The sequence below is a fragment of the Dipteris shenzhenensis genome, chromosome 2, assembly GCF_047967505.1.
Source record: "Dipteris shenzhenensis isolate YYH24624 ecotype China chromosome 2, Dip_SZ_1.0, whole genome shotgun sequence".
Classification (NCBI taxonomy): domain Eukaryota; kingdom Viridiplantae; phylum Streptophyta; class Polypodiopsida; order Gleicheniales; family Dipteridaceae; genus Dipteris; species Dipteris shenzhenensis.
Genome location: NC_141597.1, coordinates 57,471,612 through 57,488,706, shown reverse-complemented (window position 1 = coordinate 57,488,706; position 17,095 = coordinate 57,471,612). Strand labels below are relative to the sequence as shown.

Here is a 17,095-nt window from a genome sequence, read left to right as displayed (position 1 = left end):
TGTGGGAGGGGCGTCCTCTCAGGGATGTTGAATGGGATCCAAGGGAATGGTTTTGGCTTGCTCGAGTAGGGCACTCTGACAGGGGGGAGAAGGTGATTTTCTTTTCTTACACGACCTGCATCGGTCGTCGCTTGCAGTTGGAGGCAATAGCGTGGACTCCCTAGAGGGAGCGACATGGGTTTGAGCAAGAGGTCCCTAGAGAGATCATTCCCTAGTTCTGGTCACGCCTGGGCTAGCATGCGACCACGGAAGATTTCCTATTTGTTTTGAATGGTAGCAAATGGTGGCCTTCCCATTGGCCCTTGGTTGGAGCCTGGCAGCACAGAGGGTTTGGTCAGTAGCTTTGAGGACAATGGTGAGTACCCAGCGCATGGAGCGGGATTTCAATCGGGGACTGGTTGCTTGGCTCACGGAGGGGACATAGGCGTTTTCGATTGATCCCTTTTGGATTCATGGCTAGTTACCAGGATTGAGGCCCATGAGGCAGTTCCTCCCAGATGGTTGCGCCTTGCATCACTAGCAGAGGATAGTGTGTGGGAGATAGTTGCTAGTATCAATGCATGGCATATCTGGGTCGCCCGATGTAGTTGAGTGATGGGAGGCTAGCAGACCACTCCAGTAGCCACTCCAGGCACACGAGGCAGTTCCTCCCAAATGGGTGCGCCTTGCACCATTGGTAGAGGACAGTGTGTGGGAGACAGTTGCTACATGGCATATCTGGATCGCCTGATGCAGTTGGGTGATGGGAGGCCAGCAGACCACTCCGGTAGCCACTTTAGTCGCCATATGGCAGGATATCATCTACACTCTGCGAGCTATTTGGGAGTAATTCCTCAGGAAACAGGTTGGCCCTTTTCAAGCGGCAATCAGTTTTCTTTCTTTTCCCATGACTCCGGGGTCTAGAGGCACATGAGGCAGTTCCTCCCAAATGGTGGTTGCGCCTTGCACCACTGGTAGAGGACAACGTGTGGGAGATAGTTGCTAGTATTAATGCATGGCATATCTGGGTCGCCCGATGCAGTTGGGTGCTCCGGTAGCCACTCGAGGCAGTTCCTCCCAAATGGCTCCTTGCACCATTGGCAGAGGACAGTGTGTGGGAGAGAGTTGCTACATGGCATATCTGGGTCACCTGACGCAGTTGGGTGATGGGAGGCCAGTAGACCACTCCAGTAGCCACTTTAGTTGCCATCTGGCAGGATATCATCTACACTTTGCGAGCTATTTGGGACTCCGGGGTCTAGAGTGACCGCCAAAAGGGCGAGCACTTTTGCAAGGCATGGGCTGCAGCCTCCCTCTATGTTATCACGGAGAGGTATCCGTCGGTTGTATAGCCCGCTGTTGTGGTCGTTAGCTCGTGTTCCAGAGACTCTCCAGGCATTATGCTAAGACCTCAGGAAACAGGTTGGCCCTTTCCAAGTGGCAATCAGATTTCTTTCTTTTCCCATGATCAACACCTTCGTGGTTTTTTTTTGATTTGTATGGTGGTTTCTTTGCAAGCATTAATAGAAGTTCCTTTTCTTTGTAAAAAAAGAAGGTAGTTTCGGGGAAAAAAGGGGAGTGTGAAGGAAAAACGGCAAGCAGCCCTTGCCTTTGCACATGCATATTGGAGATTGGATGCCTTGTTAGGCATCACTAAAACCTCATGTCTGCAGTGGCCAAGGAGGCTCATGGTTGTGATAGTATTGCCTACAAGTAGGCCTCGACAATCAGACTCTTCCACATTAGCGAGGTCTCTTTGTGGTGCTTAAGCATGCCCTTGGCCACGTTTGACCAATATACCTTAGGAGGGAGTCCCATTATTGGGATGGGTTGCTTACTATAGGGTGCATTTGTGTCACATGCATCCCTCATATGTGCATGCACATACATGCCTCTATGCAAACATCGGATGGTGGAAGCTGTAGAGCGGGTTTGCATCTAGACAGGGCACTGTTAGAAATTAACCTAGGAAGGCTCTTGCTTGCTGAGCCAAGCCCTAGCGACAAATAAGAAGCAGAAAATGTTATAACCCGAGATCTCATATTGATCCATATCCTTCTCTATGCATGCATGCAAGCATGAATTACACCAATGCAAGGATATGAAGATAGATAGCACAGAATGCAATCAAAGTAGGTATAAATATGTCCACTAGTAGGACCAGAAGCTTGAGTACAAATGAGACCTCACAACCTGCACTGTGACCACATGGACAGGATGTTGCTCCACTGGCATCATATCCAAGTCCTGCAGGTGCTGCATAATCTCCTGCTCTGTCCCTCTGCTGCATGCCTCTTGAATGAGCGCTGGGAAAAGACGATGTTTGCCTATGGTAGTCAGGGCTTGGTTAAAGTCCTCTTTGAGTTCTGAGCAGAAGGAAGATGCGAGAAGAGAGCTTATGTTTTGGATGCCTTCAGCCACATTAGTGGAAGGACTGTCCAAGAAATAAAGAAAAACGCATGGCAGTGATGATGATCTTGGAAGGTAATGGAGAGACGGAGGAGAGTCCTAAAGCTGCTAAGCTTTAAATTGAGATAGCGGGACCTTCTCATATGTCAGTAACTGTTTTGTTGTGCGTGCGTGCGTGCGTGTGTGTGTTTGTTGCCATTGCATTCTAAGGATTGGCAAAGGCTGCTTTGGCTGGGGGAAATTGTTCCAACTCAATTGATTCGTCATCTTGGATGTCCTTTAGGTTGGAGCATTACTTGCCGTCAACAGATTGACTGGGTTCTTGCTAAATTGAAGGAAAAACTGGAATATTGGAAGTTGGCGACTTGGCCGCTGCATGTCTGTCTTCGCATTGTTCAGTCTATCTTGGTGGCTTATATTCAGTTTTATCTGCCATTGATTTTTTTCACTAAGAAGGATTTGTCTTCCTTCATGTCCACCATTATGGAAATTTTTTGGCGGTCAAAGCATGGTAAGAAAAGCTTGCGGATTCTTCCAATAGAGTCGTTGGAGGATGCATCAACTAACTTTTTGGCTACCCAAGATTGGGGATGACCTTATTAGCTGATTAGATCGCAGATGAGTTTTCTATTTGTTTTAAGGATGAGTAATCTTCTGGGTTACCTCCAAAAAAAATTTCTCAGCATAAAGTTGAACTAATTCCTGGGGCAGACCCTATGGTTTAGCTTTTGCACAAGAGGCTGAAGTGCAGAGATAACTAGAAGAATGCCTCAAGCTGAGACACATTTAACTCAGTTTCTTACCTTTTGCTTCTTCGACGATACTAAAGAAAAAGAAGGATGGTTCTTTTCAAGGATGTACTATATTACTGAGGATCAAATAATATCACCAGCCAACACATATATGTTATGGCTAGGATCAGTGACTTATTAGCTGCATTACATGGATTTACAATCTTTGGCAAGATTGATCTCAAGAGTAGTTACCATCAGATCATAATTCAAGCTCAGGGTCATTTCCGCTGTTGCAGATGTTATTAATGATGATGCCACTCTTTTATCCTTCCCTTTGGCTGCTGTAAAATATGGTTTGGGTATGCACTATCGTCCAGAATGGCAAGTCATTACTTGAATGGTTCAGTCATTTCAGCCAGTACCACTTTTAGAGCTTCAAGACAGGCTTCAGGATTGGATCCTTCTTCCTTTATACTCATCCATTCGTCCTTTGAAGCTATCTCATATAACAGTCTCTTCTTTATATAAAGTTTTGTGATCACCACCTTGGGTGTCAGACAGGGCCAATCAGATTTGGGCATTGCACCGTCCACTTAAATGGTGGAGAAAGAGATTGAAGCAGATTTGGCACATTACGCCAATAGGTTTTTTTATGGCGTGTTTTGTTGGGGGTTGTTCCGTCAGGACAGTTTTTATCTTGCAGACGTATTGCTCCTGCTATTTGTCATCGGTGTTTAGCTCCCAGGGAATATGTATCTTATCTTTTGGCATTGCACCGTCCACTTAAATGGTGGAGAAAGAGATTGAAGTAGATTTGGCACATTACGCCAATAGGTTTTTTTATGGCGTGTTCTACTGGGGGTTGTTTCGTCAAGACAGTTTTTTTCTTACAGACGTATTGCTCCTGTTATCTGTCATTGGTGTTTAGCTCCCAGGGAATCTGTATCTTATCTTTTGGCATTGCTTTGAGACACATAATTTCTTGGGTATCCTTTGGGACAGATTGAGATTGAGATTCTCTCAGGTTGTTTTTGGCAAGCATTTCTGGTTGTTTGGGATATATCCTAAACGGCCAGAGTTTGATTTGTTCTTTACCTGGGTTTGCTACTGGGCACTCTGGACTCTCTGGAAAGCTAGGAATCAAAGAGTCTTTGGTGATCCAGTCTTTTCTACTTTTGTTTTCTTCCGTCGTTCTTTGCAGCAATTGCTCTTGGATTGTTTGCAAACTCACTGTATAGATCATGATGCATATTTGTCTTACATGGACATTTTCGCTTGATGTACTATTTCAGCTTACTAGCTTTTGTCTGGATAGCCATCTTGTAATATATATTTCACTAAAAAAAAGTGTGTGTGTGTGTGTTGATAAGAAAATCGAAGATGCATTGGATTTTCAGCCTTTGTCGAAATGGAATTAATAAGATGAAAGGACAAGTAGCTCATAGTGTATCTAAAGATGATGAAGAGACTGAAGTTGAAAACCTGTCTATCAATTATGCGTATACGGTTAAGATTGCATGTGGAAGAAGAGAAGTGTAGGACAAAAGAATCTCGCAATTGGAACTCCGTATCGAATTTCACCTTGTGAAGTTTTCGTCCAAGTTGTGGCCTGCTGGTATTGTAATAATTCTTTCTATCTTAAATGATGCGTTGCCCTATCAGCTAGATTTAGATTTAGATGCTCGTTGGGGAGAGACTAAAATGAAAACGTTTAGACTTCACAAGCAGTTGTAGCTTGAATGAAGAGATTTTGGACTACCTTTTGATTAGCCTTCTCCTTTAGTGCTAGCCGTCGTCATGGTTGAGTCTGCCCTTCTTCTTCGGAGTGCCGATAGAAACTCAGTACGAAGACTTTGTATAAATGGATGCTCAAGTATGTGTGGGTGTGTGGATTTGTATGTGTGAGAGCATATTTTTATACTATGGTCTACACCCACTGTTGGGTGTTGATGACGTCTGTGGGGATGTCATAGTAGCTAGTCCATGCTATGCATGATGGAGTTTATGGTTTTCAATTTTGTGAGTGACTATCATGAGATTGAAACTGCACTATGTTGTGTTTTTAGAGGATGAGTTTGGGAATGTTCCTGGATTCATCTAGGTATATGCTTATACCTAATGAGAATGATCTTAGGTAGAAGGCCATTCAATAGTGCCATGATGGCCCATGTGCGGGCATGTGGGTATTGAGAAGACATGAGCTTCCATCTTGGCCAAAGAGAAAAAAGTATATTCATGAATATGTTACACGATGTTTCTTGTGTTAAGTAAGGTAGAGCGAGTGATGTCACTTGGTCTTTTACAACCATTGGAAATACCATCTATAGATGGAAGAACATTTTCATGGATTGTATAGTTGATTTGTCACTAACACAAGGAGGATTGATTTCATTCTTGTGGTGGTTGACTGTCTTACCAAGATAGCGTAGTTCCTTCCGTTGAGAGAGTCAGTTGGTGCACCACAACTAGTGGATTTGTTTATGAGAAACATATTTTGTCTACATGGATTACTGAGATATGAGCTTTACTAGTTATTTTTAGATTGTAGGATTTGATGCATTTAGGGTTAATTTTGGAATGAGTGGGCAGGTCATCCTGAGATGGAGGGTCAGACGGCAAGGGTCAACTAAACAGTTGAGGATATGTTTCATTAAGGCAAGGTGCATGGAACAAGTGGTTGCCAGTCCTTTTGAGTTGAATTATGGGTTTAGACCAGCTAATCTAACTATGGTATAGATATATGTTCCCACCATAAGCATTTTTTGCTTACAAATGCTCGTTGGGAGAGAATAAAATAAAATCATATAGTCTTCACAAGTAGTCGTGGGTGCATGTGTTGTTCAAATTTCAAATTGACGTTTTTTAATCTTACATGGTGCATTGCTCTATCAACTGAATTGTCTAAGCATTTTTTGCCTACAAATGCTCGTTGGGAGAGACTAAACTGAAATCATATAGTCTTCACAAGTAGTCGTGGGTGCATGTGTTGTGTTTTCCAAGGATGAGCTTGGGCATGTTCTCGGATTCATCTAGATATATATACACGGTTTGGGTAGAAGGGTGGCCATGAGAGGGCTGCCATATGGGCACTGAATGGTATTGCTGTGCAGGGAGATCTAGAGTCTATGTGGGCTGCCAGATGAGCATCATCCTAGGGAGGATCCTTATTGGGTTTGGTTGGAGCCCATGATTAGGGCTGGAACAGTCCACGTGGGGGCATCATGGAGTTGGCACAAGATGGGGCTGTCCATAAGCCCAAAAAGACTGGTTGGTAGCGGCCTTATATGACCTTGACCTCACACGCCTTAAAGACACTTATGTTTCTAACGTGTCTTGATGCCTTATTTGTAAGACAATCATTCCTAATCAACCATACGTGGCTCCTTTTTGGTTTAATCTGACCTTTGTATCACATGTACATGATCTCATGGCCCCTCCCCCACCACTTGGTGTTGACTACTCTTACATGAGATTCGGCATATCGACCACCATGCCAGCCTTAGGACGAGACCCATTGGCCCCCACCGTGTCGAGGTATGCTTTGATCACGCCCTTGATGCAGTTTACATGAGCCACTTGTCCCATGAGCTACCGACATCCCTTGGAGATGAGGCATACCTTGCCCATGCCTCGGACACTTTGTTATTAGTGATTCACGTTGCAACAACCAGTTCTACAGCATGCCCCCTAGCATGCCCCCTAGCTGGGAAGTATGCCCCATAACCCATGCATGGTTTGATGACCTCATACGATGCTTTAGGCATAGCAGATATCACTTCGTTTGACATGACCTAAGAGACGGGCTTTCCTCTTACATAGTATGGATGAGGCGATCAGCTCTTTTCGAGAGGGGGATCCCACCATTGTGGATGGGGGCTTCTTTATGAGGGTAAGCCACCCATCTCCATCATACATCCTGGAGTATGGCACAGATATGCGACCCCACTCTGAAAACCATGAGTTTGTCAGAGGGAGAGTACGTGCCCTTGGAACCCTGTCAGGTTGAATTGCGAGCATGATTGGAGTGAAGCAAGGATGCCCCCTCTCACGGACTCTCTTTGGACTCTACATTGATGAGATCACGACTTTCATTGATCGCCTACAGGACATGGATTCTTGCTTTCTGATGTGATGATATAGATACTGTTGTACGTAGATGACTTAGTCCTCATCTCCTTCTCAGCAGTAGGTTTTGCAGAGAGAGAGACTTGACAGTCAACCTTGGTAAGACCAAGGTTATGATCTTCAACACGTGACGTGCAATACTTCATCGACATAGTTTGACTTACCGAGGGGAGCTTGTTGAGATTGTAGTCATATACCTATCTAGGGGCAATCTTTGTTTCCACGACACCACGTCACGCTTTCGCATGCTGTCAAACAAATGGAGAGCCTCGACCATGTTGCCACGCTTTACATACATATGCATCAAATTTTTCGTCTTAAAAGGTTTCTCTCTCAGAGCATGATCAAATTCCTTACCGTCTTGGAGCCGAGGCAATCTCTTGTGGACACCGTCTTGATCTCTTCCCGACCCAAAGCAAGGATTGCAGAGGGGGGGGAGCCTAAGCTGGGAGCCCATTATCATTGCTTGAAGGCGCAAGCAGAGAGGGAGCTAGCTGACACAAAACAAGGTCCAATAGCGCAGTAAAGAGGTAAGAGAAAAGTTTTCACGATGACTCGTGCAGCTACGGCATGACTCATACAAGGGCAGGGGGCTCTAGCTCAACTAGAGAGAGAGTTCTTTTAGGCACATTGTCAAGACCCTCCGACGAAGAAATGCCTTTTTGGCACACTTGTGAGGCCGACTACCATATGTGCAGCACCCTTTTGAGGGAGTGACCTATTGGCGGCCGATTGGAAGAGATTCGAGAGGCTATAGGTGACCATGGGATCCAGGATGATTTAGAGCAAGCAATTAGATTGTACAGGCAAAGTTTGCTATGACACTGCTCCAGATTGATGCTATCTTTTAGATGATGACATATCTCCACAGGGTTTGGGCCTTGCCTAGCTGGAGACTACCAAAGTTGGAACTAGAGTCGTCTAGACGACTAGCCGAGAGTGGGGTTTGTAGGGCCTAGTACGCACACATATCTAGGTGGTTTGAAAGCCAGGGTATTGAGATGGACCATCCCCCTCCTAATACAGCTTGGATGCCCCATCCCTCTAGATCCCATGAGATGATGTCATGAGGATGTGAACTTATGGGATCTTTGATTTGTGACTCATATAATTTACGCGTGATTGCCTTGAGCCTTTGGGGTGCGAGAGTCTGGCCACGTGCGTGAGACATGGGGAATTAAAATTCCTAGTGGGCCCTTGGAAATTGTGAATTGTGCGCCCAGTTACTGGGCAATTAATTCCTAGGACCAAAGTGTGCAACAGGGGGCCAAAAGAGTGGTGCAATAAAAAATTGCTAATTTCAGCACAGGATTCCAAAAAGAGCAGAGAGCCCTGTTTTTGGGGATAGGAGGCCAGAATCAGCCTAGAGGGAGCCAGATCATCAGTCGTGACCAGTGGGAGCTGCCATGTGCTGCCAGATCAAAATCGCCAACTGCCAGGAGGTCCCAGGAGCTTCCAGGAGAATCACAATCTGCTCGGAGGCTGCAGGAGAAATCACAATTTGCCCAGGGGCCTGTCTGGGAAATTCGCAGTTGATCAAGGGCTGTTCTAGGAGTTGTGATTTGTTTCTTGGCTGTCTAGGGGCTGCTGCAGGCGTCGCGGAATGCTGTCTGCTTCTACCTGGATTTCGACCTGTTTTTGGTTGCTTTTGGGTTGTTGCTGCTGGTTTTGGAGCTTTCTAGGCTTGGGCAACCTCTTCTAAGCTGCTTTTGGGCTGTGCCAGGGCAGAATCAACTATTCTTTGCAGGATCTAGGGTTTTCCAGCCCTGATGACCTGATTTTTGTGGATTTTGGGTAAAGCAAGGCTAGCTTTTGCCTGCTTTTGCCGTTCCTGGACCGGTTTCTGGTCATCTGAAATCAGCCTTCATAGATTAAAGGGTGGTGGGATCCACTTTAACTACAGCATACACAGTAATTAACCAAACAATCAATCACCACAAACTTAATCACAAGGAGCTACAGCGCTCCTACTCAAAAACAAGGACACCGATTGGCCCCAAACGCCAGAGCCCCTTGCGGTATTTCTTTGATATTCATATAAAGCCAAGCAGATGATTACAAGGTCTCCTGAAAGCTGCACCACAGGCAAACCACTGCCCACAGACTTCCAATATCCTGCACACCCTGCAATCCCTGCTCAACCTCATGTGGTGAATAGGCATCCAATCACTAGGCAATCCTGCAATCTCCCTGCCAACCAAGTGTGCAACAGAACCTCAAAGGCATCAACTGATTGTGCGCTTCCTGCACCTGCACAACCCAGTGCCCAACCAGCCAGACACGGCTGAACAACTGTAGAAAAGCCCCAAACAGCCAATCTCTGGTGCAATCAACCCACCACGCACTTCCAAACAAGTCGCCCTTATCTGTAGCCCTCCTAGCCACTGCCCAACAGCAAAAACCAACCCTTCTTGGCAAGGAATCAATATCAAACGCAATAACCCAGATCAACTGTATCATATGGTTGGATCTACTGCAGCTCTATACATAATGGACTTGGGTGGGAAACCATGAGCTCCCCACCAAGATTCAGTTCTACCATGATCAATTCTTGAGAGTATCAGAGGATGGAGTGATTGTCAGACCCCAGTATCAGGAGGACAGATGGGTCTCACATGCACTGAGGATTGCCATGAGACAGATGCGAGTCTCGTCTCATTAGCCAAGGATCGAGGCAAGGAGAACCATAGGCACACCTAGAGAGTAGGTATGCCGGGAGGACAGATGGCTCTCACATGCACTGAGGATTGCCATCAGACAGATGCAAGTCTCGTCTCATTAGCCAAGGATCGAGGCAAGGAGAGCCATAGGCACACCTAGAGAGCAGGTATGCACACTAGCAGAGGTGGAGACAAAGTAGCAATTCTTATGTACTTGCCCAGCCTACTATAAGATCTGAGGACGTTACCAGTGTTACTTTCAAGAGGGACACGAGTAACGGGATTGGTGGAGCCAGAGACACAGAGACCTCACACGATGCAAAGGCTGACCAGAGCACGCATGATAGAGGTCCAGCTCATTCTTACGCTATTCAGTGGAGACTGGCCGAGCCAGGTGTCACTCTTGATATGGCACACCGGATACAGAGATCACGGAGCCCTTGCCACAGCGAGAGACAACACGACAGACACAGATACAAGACATTTTTGCATCTCATTCCAGAGCCACCATGGAGCCTGGATATGTATTCGGAGCACTACTTTGAGTACTTGATGTTTTCGAGACTAGGGCTTAGCACTTTAACACCCAGCAAGGGCCTTAGCGGGCCCTTTGCTTCAGCTCAAAGTGGCTTGTATGAGCTACCTTTGGATTGTACTTTGTCTCATTAGGCCATGAGGTCTCTCGTAAATGTAATATATCTTTCTTTCTTTTCTCTCTGTCCCCCCTCCCCCTTTCCAAACCACCACATCCACAGTTTTTCCACAAATTTCCCCTCTCTATTCCTTTTGATTCTAGTGCAGTCCTTTGCATGGCTTTACATGTACCTTATGGATATTGATATACATACATACATATATTTAGGGAGCCTTTTTCTTTTGTGTTAAGAGTTCTGACAGGTTGTCACCTTGCATCAATTACTATAGTTTAGCTCATAAAGTGCTGATTATTAACAGGGGAGTAAAGAAGGAAATCTCTATATACGAGCTGGCATATTGTTTCACTTTTGCAGGGTTCCATTGAGCTATACTGCTAGGACTCTGCAGTGAAAAAATTGGCATATGTGTATTAGGATAGATACAGATATGCATGTTAATAACCCCAGATGCTTTGGTGTTATTGGCAGGATGCTGTGCATGAAGCTTTCGAGCCCTCTCCATTTGTTGCTGAAAAAGGGTATGAAAATGATGCTGAAGTCCTCTGGTCCAATAATAAGCCTCAGAGTAGCAAGCAAAGAACCATAAACGAGAGTAGCCCAATGAGAGCAGCTTTTATTGAAAAGGACGTAATTGGAAAAGACATTGGAAGTGGGCTTGCAAGAATCAAAGTTGTGGTATGTTGTCCTGCTCACATCTATGTATGCTCTTTGGATTGGAATTATTGCTTTGCCATATGATTGCAGTTTCCATTTGGTTTAAACTCCTGGCTTTGGATTGTGTTCAAGCTGACATGTAAGGAAGTCTCTATAATTAGCGTTGGCTTTTGGCTTCTGACACATTCCCATGTTTCATTACATTTGAGATAGCATTGTATGATGGTATGTATTTCTTAACTTAACGGATGACAACAATTGTACTTTTCTTGCAGGTCCGGAAAAGGCCTCTCAACAGAAAAGAGATTGCACGCAAAGAAGAGGACATTGTGACAATTGAAGAACATGGATGTTCTCTAACTGTCCATGAGCCCAAGTTGAAGGTAACGAGTGATGCACATAGTTACTTTCTGACAGTTCAAATGTTCAGAATCAAATTCATTTGTAAAAGGGGCTATCAAACTTTGCCTGAGAAAAAATTGGCGGCAAAATTGCAGCCTCAAGGTCTTGACCTTGACATTGATGTTTCTTCAGCCTGTATGTAAAAGCTTTTTAGTCTCAAGTTTAAACATTGAATTTGTGAGATTGTCATCATTCTGAGAGTTTTTTTTGGGAGGGGGGTATGGGGCTGAAAATATGCCCACATTTGATTGATTGGCAATGTGTCAATCAAACGTTTGATCATTTTTTGAAACATCGAACATTTGATGATGTGAAACGTTTGGAAACAACCATGGCTGGCATATACTGCCAAAGCTGAGCGGCAGTTCTTGTGACTGTTCTGGAGCCGAGCAGATTGCAAAGCTACGCCAATCTGAAGTTTGTAGATTATGTTGGAGATCATGGTGACACCTGTAAGCCGTACCTTTGTAATGAAGGGTTAAAAGGGGGAATTTAGGGGACCTTTGGAGGCCTCTTAGGTGGGAAATGTGGAGGGACTATATAAGTCCCCATCCACCCCTATTTGTGTACCCTCTTGATGTGACATCTAATCCTATCTACTCCCACCTCCTTCCTCCTACATGAAGCCTACACTCTCTCTCCCAATCTCTCTCGAACCCCTTACTCCTTTTTCTCTCTTCCTCTCCCTCTACCCCCTTTCCCTCCTATCTCTCTATCTCCTCTTTCCTTTCCCCTCTCCTCTTCTCCCTTTTCTGCCATCTGTGGCACTTCACCAATTCAGCCCGGCCTCCTTCCATTGCATTTTATCAGAGCTGAAGGTGGGCATTCAACGAACCAGCCCCAAATCTGGAAATGGGGAGTTGAAGGTGGGCATTTGGCAAACCAGCCCCAAATCTTCCTCCGTCGCCACTGCCTTTCCCGCAACCACGTGCAATAGCACAAGCCACACCATTAGCTGTCCGTTTCTGCCCAACGTGCCATTCGTCGTCTGCCCTGGCTGTCCATTCGATCGTGTTGCCGCCTCTTGCTCCGCCCACGCCATTGGCTGCGCCACCTACCCACGCTACCGTCGACCCTAACCTTAGCCGACACTTAGATCGAGTCCTAAGGTTAGTTTGCTTTAGGTTAGTCTTAATTGGGGTAAGTATTGGGTCAGGTTAATAGGTCAGGTTAGATTTAACCAAACCAGCTAGGCTTGGTAAGTTGGGCTTGGCTAGGTCAAACTAACCAAGATTGGGTTAACTCATGGTTATGTGAGGCTAACCAACAGTCCTAACTGCCTTAGGAGTCTTAAGTTAGTTCTGTACTAACTGTCTTAGGTGAGTTAGGACCCCCCCTCCCCCCAAAGAAAAAAATTAAAAAAAATCACCTTTTCAGCCTCTTTTTAGGGGCCTTTCACAGCCCTGTTTGGGGCCATTTCGATTCCATTTCGACTCCTCTTCATCGATTGTCTTTGGAGCCTTGCCATTGATTTTTTAGTGGTTCTACTCACTCCATCAGGTACTCATTACAGCTGGTTTTCGCTGTCTACTTCATTTGCTTGCCTGCATTCGAGCTACTCTCTACTGGATAGCCACCATGACACCCAATTGTGCTCCTCAGGATACATTGCATGATAGTGATGAGGTTGCTCAGCATGAGCAACTGCATTCCACAACGGGTGCATCCACTGGTGGTATAGAGATTCCTACAACTCAGCCTCTCTCTCCTGCATCTCTCAAAGCGTTGGCAACGTAGATACCGTTTTTGGATACCCTTGCTTCTATGCTGCAGGGTGCCATCCGCCAGATGGGACAGGAGTTCAGCCAGCAGCTTACCACGGCCATGGCTATGCAGCATACAGCTCTTGCCCAAATGGGACAGCAGCTTGAGCAGTAGATTAGTTTGGCTATGCAAGACAAGGGCAAGCAACCCGCACCCTAGCAAGGGGACCACTCAAACAGTCAAGATGTTTTGTCTGCTTTGAGGGGGGTTTGGAGGGCGAGTAGTTTGTGTCCCTACGACGGCGTACCAGGGTGGACACCGGCTCTATGCCAATCTACTGTGCCCACTTCAACATGAAGGAAGCGACTACTCCGAACAACTCAGCACCCTTCTGGAGTGGCCATGAGTGTGCCGGATCAATCCTTGCCTCAGGCGGCAATCTTGCTTTTGTGTGTGTGCTTGCATGATGTGTTTTACTTGGGGCCAAATGACGACTCGCTTCGATCCGTTGGATTCATCTCGCCTCGAGTGATGTAGTATCATGATTAATGCCGGGTGATGGCTCGCTTCAGCCGGCTGGATTCACCTCGTCCCAATTGAGAGAGGAATAGAGAGGAATATGTGTGATGCTTATTTATGCTTGCTTATATGTGTTTGCATGTGATGTTTATCACTTGGGGCCGGATGATGACTCGCTTCAGCCAGTTGGAGATCTCCATTCTCTGACAGAGTGTATCCCCCTCGAGGGTCTCAAGGAGGATCAACTCTGGGAGGGACTTAAGGCTCTTAAGCACCAATTTGATCCTGGGGACCCCGTCGTCTGCTACCACTAAAGCTGCTGAATCTGGCGGGGACTCTAGCATTGTGCCTTCCCCAAAAGAGGGTCCGCATTCCAGAGGACCTCCTGCATGCAAGGAGATTTAGCAGGTCATGGCAGGGATTTGGGACTAGTCAGAGACGACACCGTGTGAGGGCTAGGCTTCGTGGGTGGCCAATGTGATCCAGAGGAGCAGTGAGGAGTTGTAGGCTCATGCCCTTAGGCGGAGGAGGACTCTTTAGGAGCGCGAGCGGGCTTTGAGGAGAGACCTCGCCTCCATAGAGCGGCTCAAGGAGTAGGACCCAGGTTCTCAGTGGCTTAGTGACAGATTGAGACCGCTCGCCTTGAGCTTCAGGACACGGAGATTCGGTGGGCTGAGTTCTCCTATCACTCTTCCCCAAAAGAGGGTCCGCATTGCAGAGGACCTCCTACAGGGCGAGGAGATTCAACAGGTCATGGTAGGGATTTGGGAGCAGTTAGAGACGACACTGTGTGAGGGTTGGGCTTCGTGGGTGGCCGATGCGATCTAGAGGAGCACTGAGGAGTTGTAGGCTCATGCTCTTAGGCGAAGGACTCTTCAGGAGCGCAAGCGGGCTTTCAGGAGAGAGAGGTGCCTCCATAGAGCGGCTCAAGGAGCAAGACCCAGGTTCTCAGTGGCTTAGCGACAGGCTTGAGACCGCTCGCCTTGAGGGTCCGGACACGAAGGTTCGGCGGGCTGAGTTCTCCTATCACTCTTCCCGAGCTCGGTGGGTATAGCAAGGGGATAGGATGACGAAGCAGTTTTTTAAGACCGTTGGGCCCCGATCGGCAGGCACACAATTGCAGCGTCTCTGAGATCCACAGGGCATCATGCACACTGACCCGCAGGAGATTTTAGACCTGACCACAGGTTTTTACAGCCAGCTCTTTCAGGCTAAGAGGATGACGCCAGCTGGTCTTGTGGCCCGAGAGGTAGTTTGGGATCACGTTCCGACAGTAGTCTGGCAGGATTTATGCAGCAGACTGGAGGAGCGTTTCATGGATGAGGAGCTCTGGGAAGCCCTCAAGGCTCTCCCGACCCAAAAGTGTCCTGGCGAGGATGGCTTGACTCCGGCCTTCTTCCAGAAATTTTGGGAGATTATCTCCACCCCTTTCCGACTAGCTTGCTAGGAGATCTTTGACACGGGCTCCCTCCCTTAGTCCCTGAGTAGGGGGTGGATTTGTTTGATCCCGAAAGGGGGAGATAGGTCAGACATTCGGCAGTGGAGAATGATCAATCTGCTTGATACTGCATACAAGATCCTAGCCAAGATCAATCTTCTTGATACTGCATACATGATACTGGATCAAGGCTCTCCCGACCTAGAAGTGTCTTGGCGAGGATGGCTTGACTCCGGCCTTCTTCTAGAACTTTTGGGAGATTATCTCCACCCCTTTTCGACTAGCTTGCCAGGAGATACTTGACACGGGTTCCCTCCTTCAGTCCTTGAGCAGGGGGTGGATTTGTTTGATCCCGAAAGGGAGATATAGGTTATACATGCGGGAGTGGAGACTGATCAATCTGCGTGATATTGCATACAAGATCCTAGCCAAGGTCTTGAGCTTGCGGCTACGGCCCCATCTTACTGACATCATCCATGACACACAGATCAGGTTCGTTTAGGAGCGCAGCATCTTGGCCAACATCTTCATGTTTCGGGAGGCAGTGGATTGGTCCAGGGAGGAGTCAGAGCCGTTGGCTGTCCTCTTGGATTTTGAGAAGGCCTACGACAGGGTGGAGTGGCCCTTCCTAGAGGGAAGAGATTGGGTTTCTCAGAGAGATGGGCCAGAGGAGTTTCAATGCTTTATGCGGGGAGCTCTAGCCAGATGCTTATCGAAGGACACACGGACGAGGCCTTTCCTCTCTCTCGCTTGGTCCGCCAGGGCTGTCCACTCGCTCCCTTCCTCTTCTTGTTCGTGGCGAAGGCTTTGGGCTATTACTTGAGATCTCAAGTGGCGGGCCTCACAGGGTTGAGGCTCCCAATCAGGCACAGGAGGAGGAGCTACTTAACTCTGAGTTTGCAGATGACACGGCCTTGTATGTAGAGGGCACCACAGCGAGTTTGGAGAGAGTCAGGGGAGCCCTGGCTATTTATTGCGAGGCCTTGGGTGTGCGGATCAATTGGACAAAGTCCATAGATTTCTTCACATGCTATGAGGAGACACAAGATATTCGTGAGTGGGGGAGTGACTTTGGCTTTAGATGGATGCCGCGGGGCCAGACAGTGAGATACCTACCTCGGATGCTAGGTTGGTATTGACATTACAACAGAGTAGTAGATCGCCCCGGTCCTTGAGAGTGTTCGGTGCAAGCTTCTCTACTGGAGCTCAGCAAAACTCTCCCTAGTAGGTCGTGCCTTAGTGGCAATCTAGGTCCTTCTTGCCACGGCCTGGTATATCGCCTCCTGCTGGTGTTTTCACAGAGGGTGCATTGGGCAGCTCTGACGGTTGGTTTGGAACTTCCTTTGGGCAGGTTCGGACGGCATGAGGAATACTAGAGCCCGGGTCGCTTGGCAGACGGTGATCATGCCGCAAGCACTGGGAGGCTTGGGTAATATTGATCCGAAGATGCAGAGCAGAGGCCTCCTGGGCAAGTTGGTTGTTCGTGGCGTGACCCCAGGTGGAGAGCCTTGGAAGCTCCTCTTACAACGAGGGCTTCTCAAGAACACCCCACGCGCTGGGGGGTAGTGGCAGCTTTCACACAGATTGATCTTCTCAGAGGCCCCCTTCACGGGGAAGGGTTTCCCCTTGATAAGGAGCCTTCATAGGGTCTAGCAGAGACTAGGAGGGGGTCTCATTCGTGCTCCGCCCAGATGTAGAGAGGAGTTTGAGTGTTAGCCCCTTGTGTGGCACCCAGAGATCCGAGATCAAGAGGGGCGTATACTCGGACAAGAGACTCACATTAGTTGGGCACATTGGGATAGTGGACCGGTTGCG

At 47.3% G+C, this 17,095-nt stretch overlaps 1 protein-coding gene across 1 annotated transcript in view; it reads left to right on the top strand.

Moving 5' to 3' along the window:
- Positions 1 to 17,095, top strand: part of LOC147905033 (kinesin-like protein KIN-13A) — a 121,002-nt gene that overhangs the window by 3,072 nt on the left and 100,835 nt on the right. Inside the window, exons 3-4 of the mRNA XM_087389483.1 lie at positions 11,032 to 11,238; positions 11,493 to 11,600. Coding sequence (XP_087245609.1) covers positions 11,032 to 11,238; positions 11,493 to 11,600 — 315 coding nt within the window. The remainder of the gene's footprint in view (positions 1 to 11,031; positions 11,239 to 11,492; positions 11,601 to 17,095) is intronic.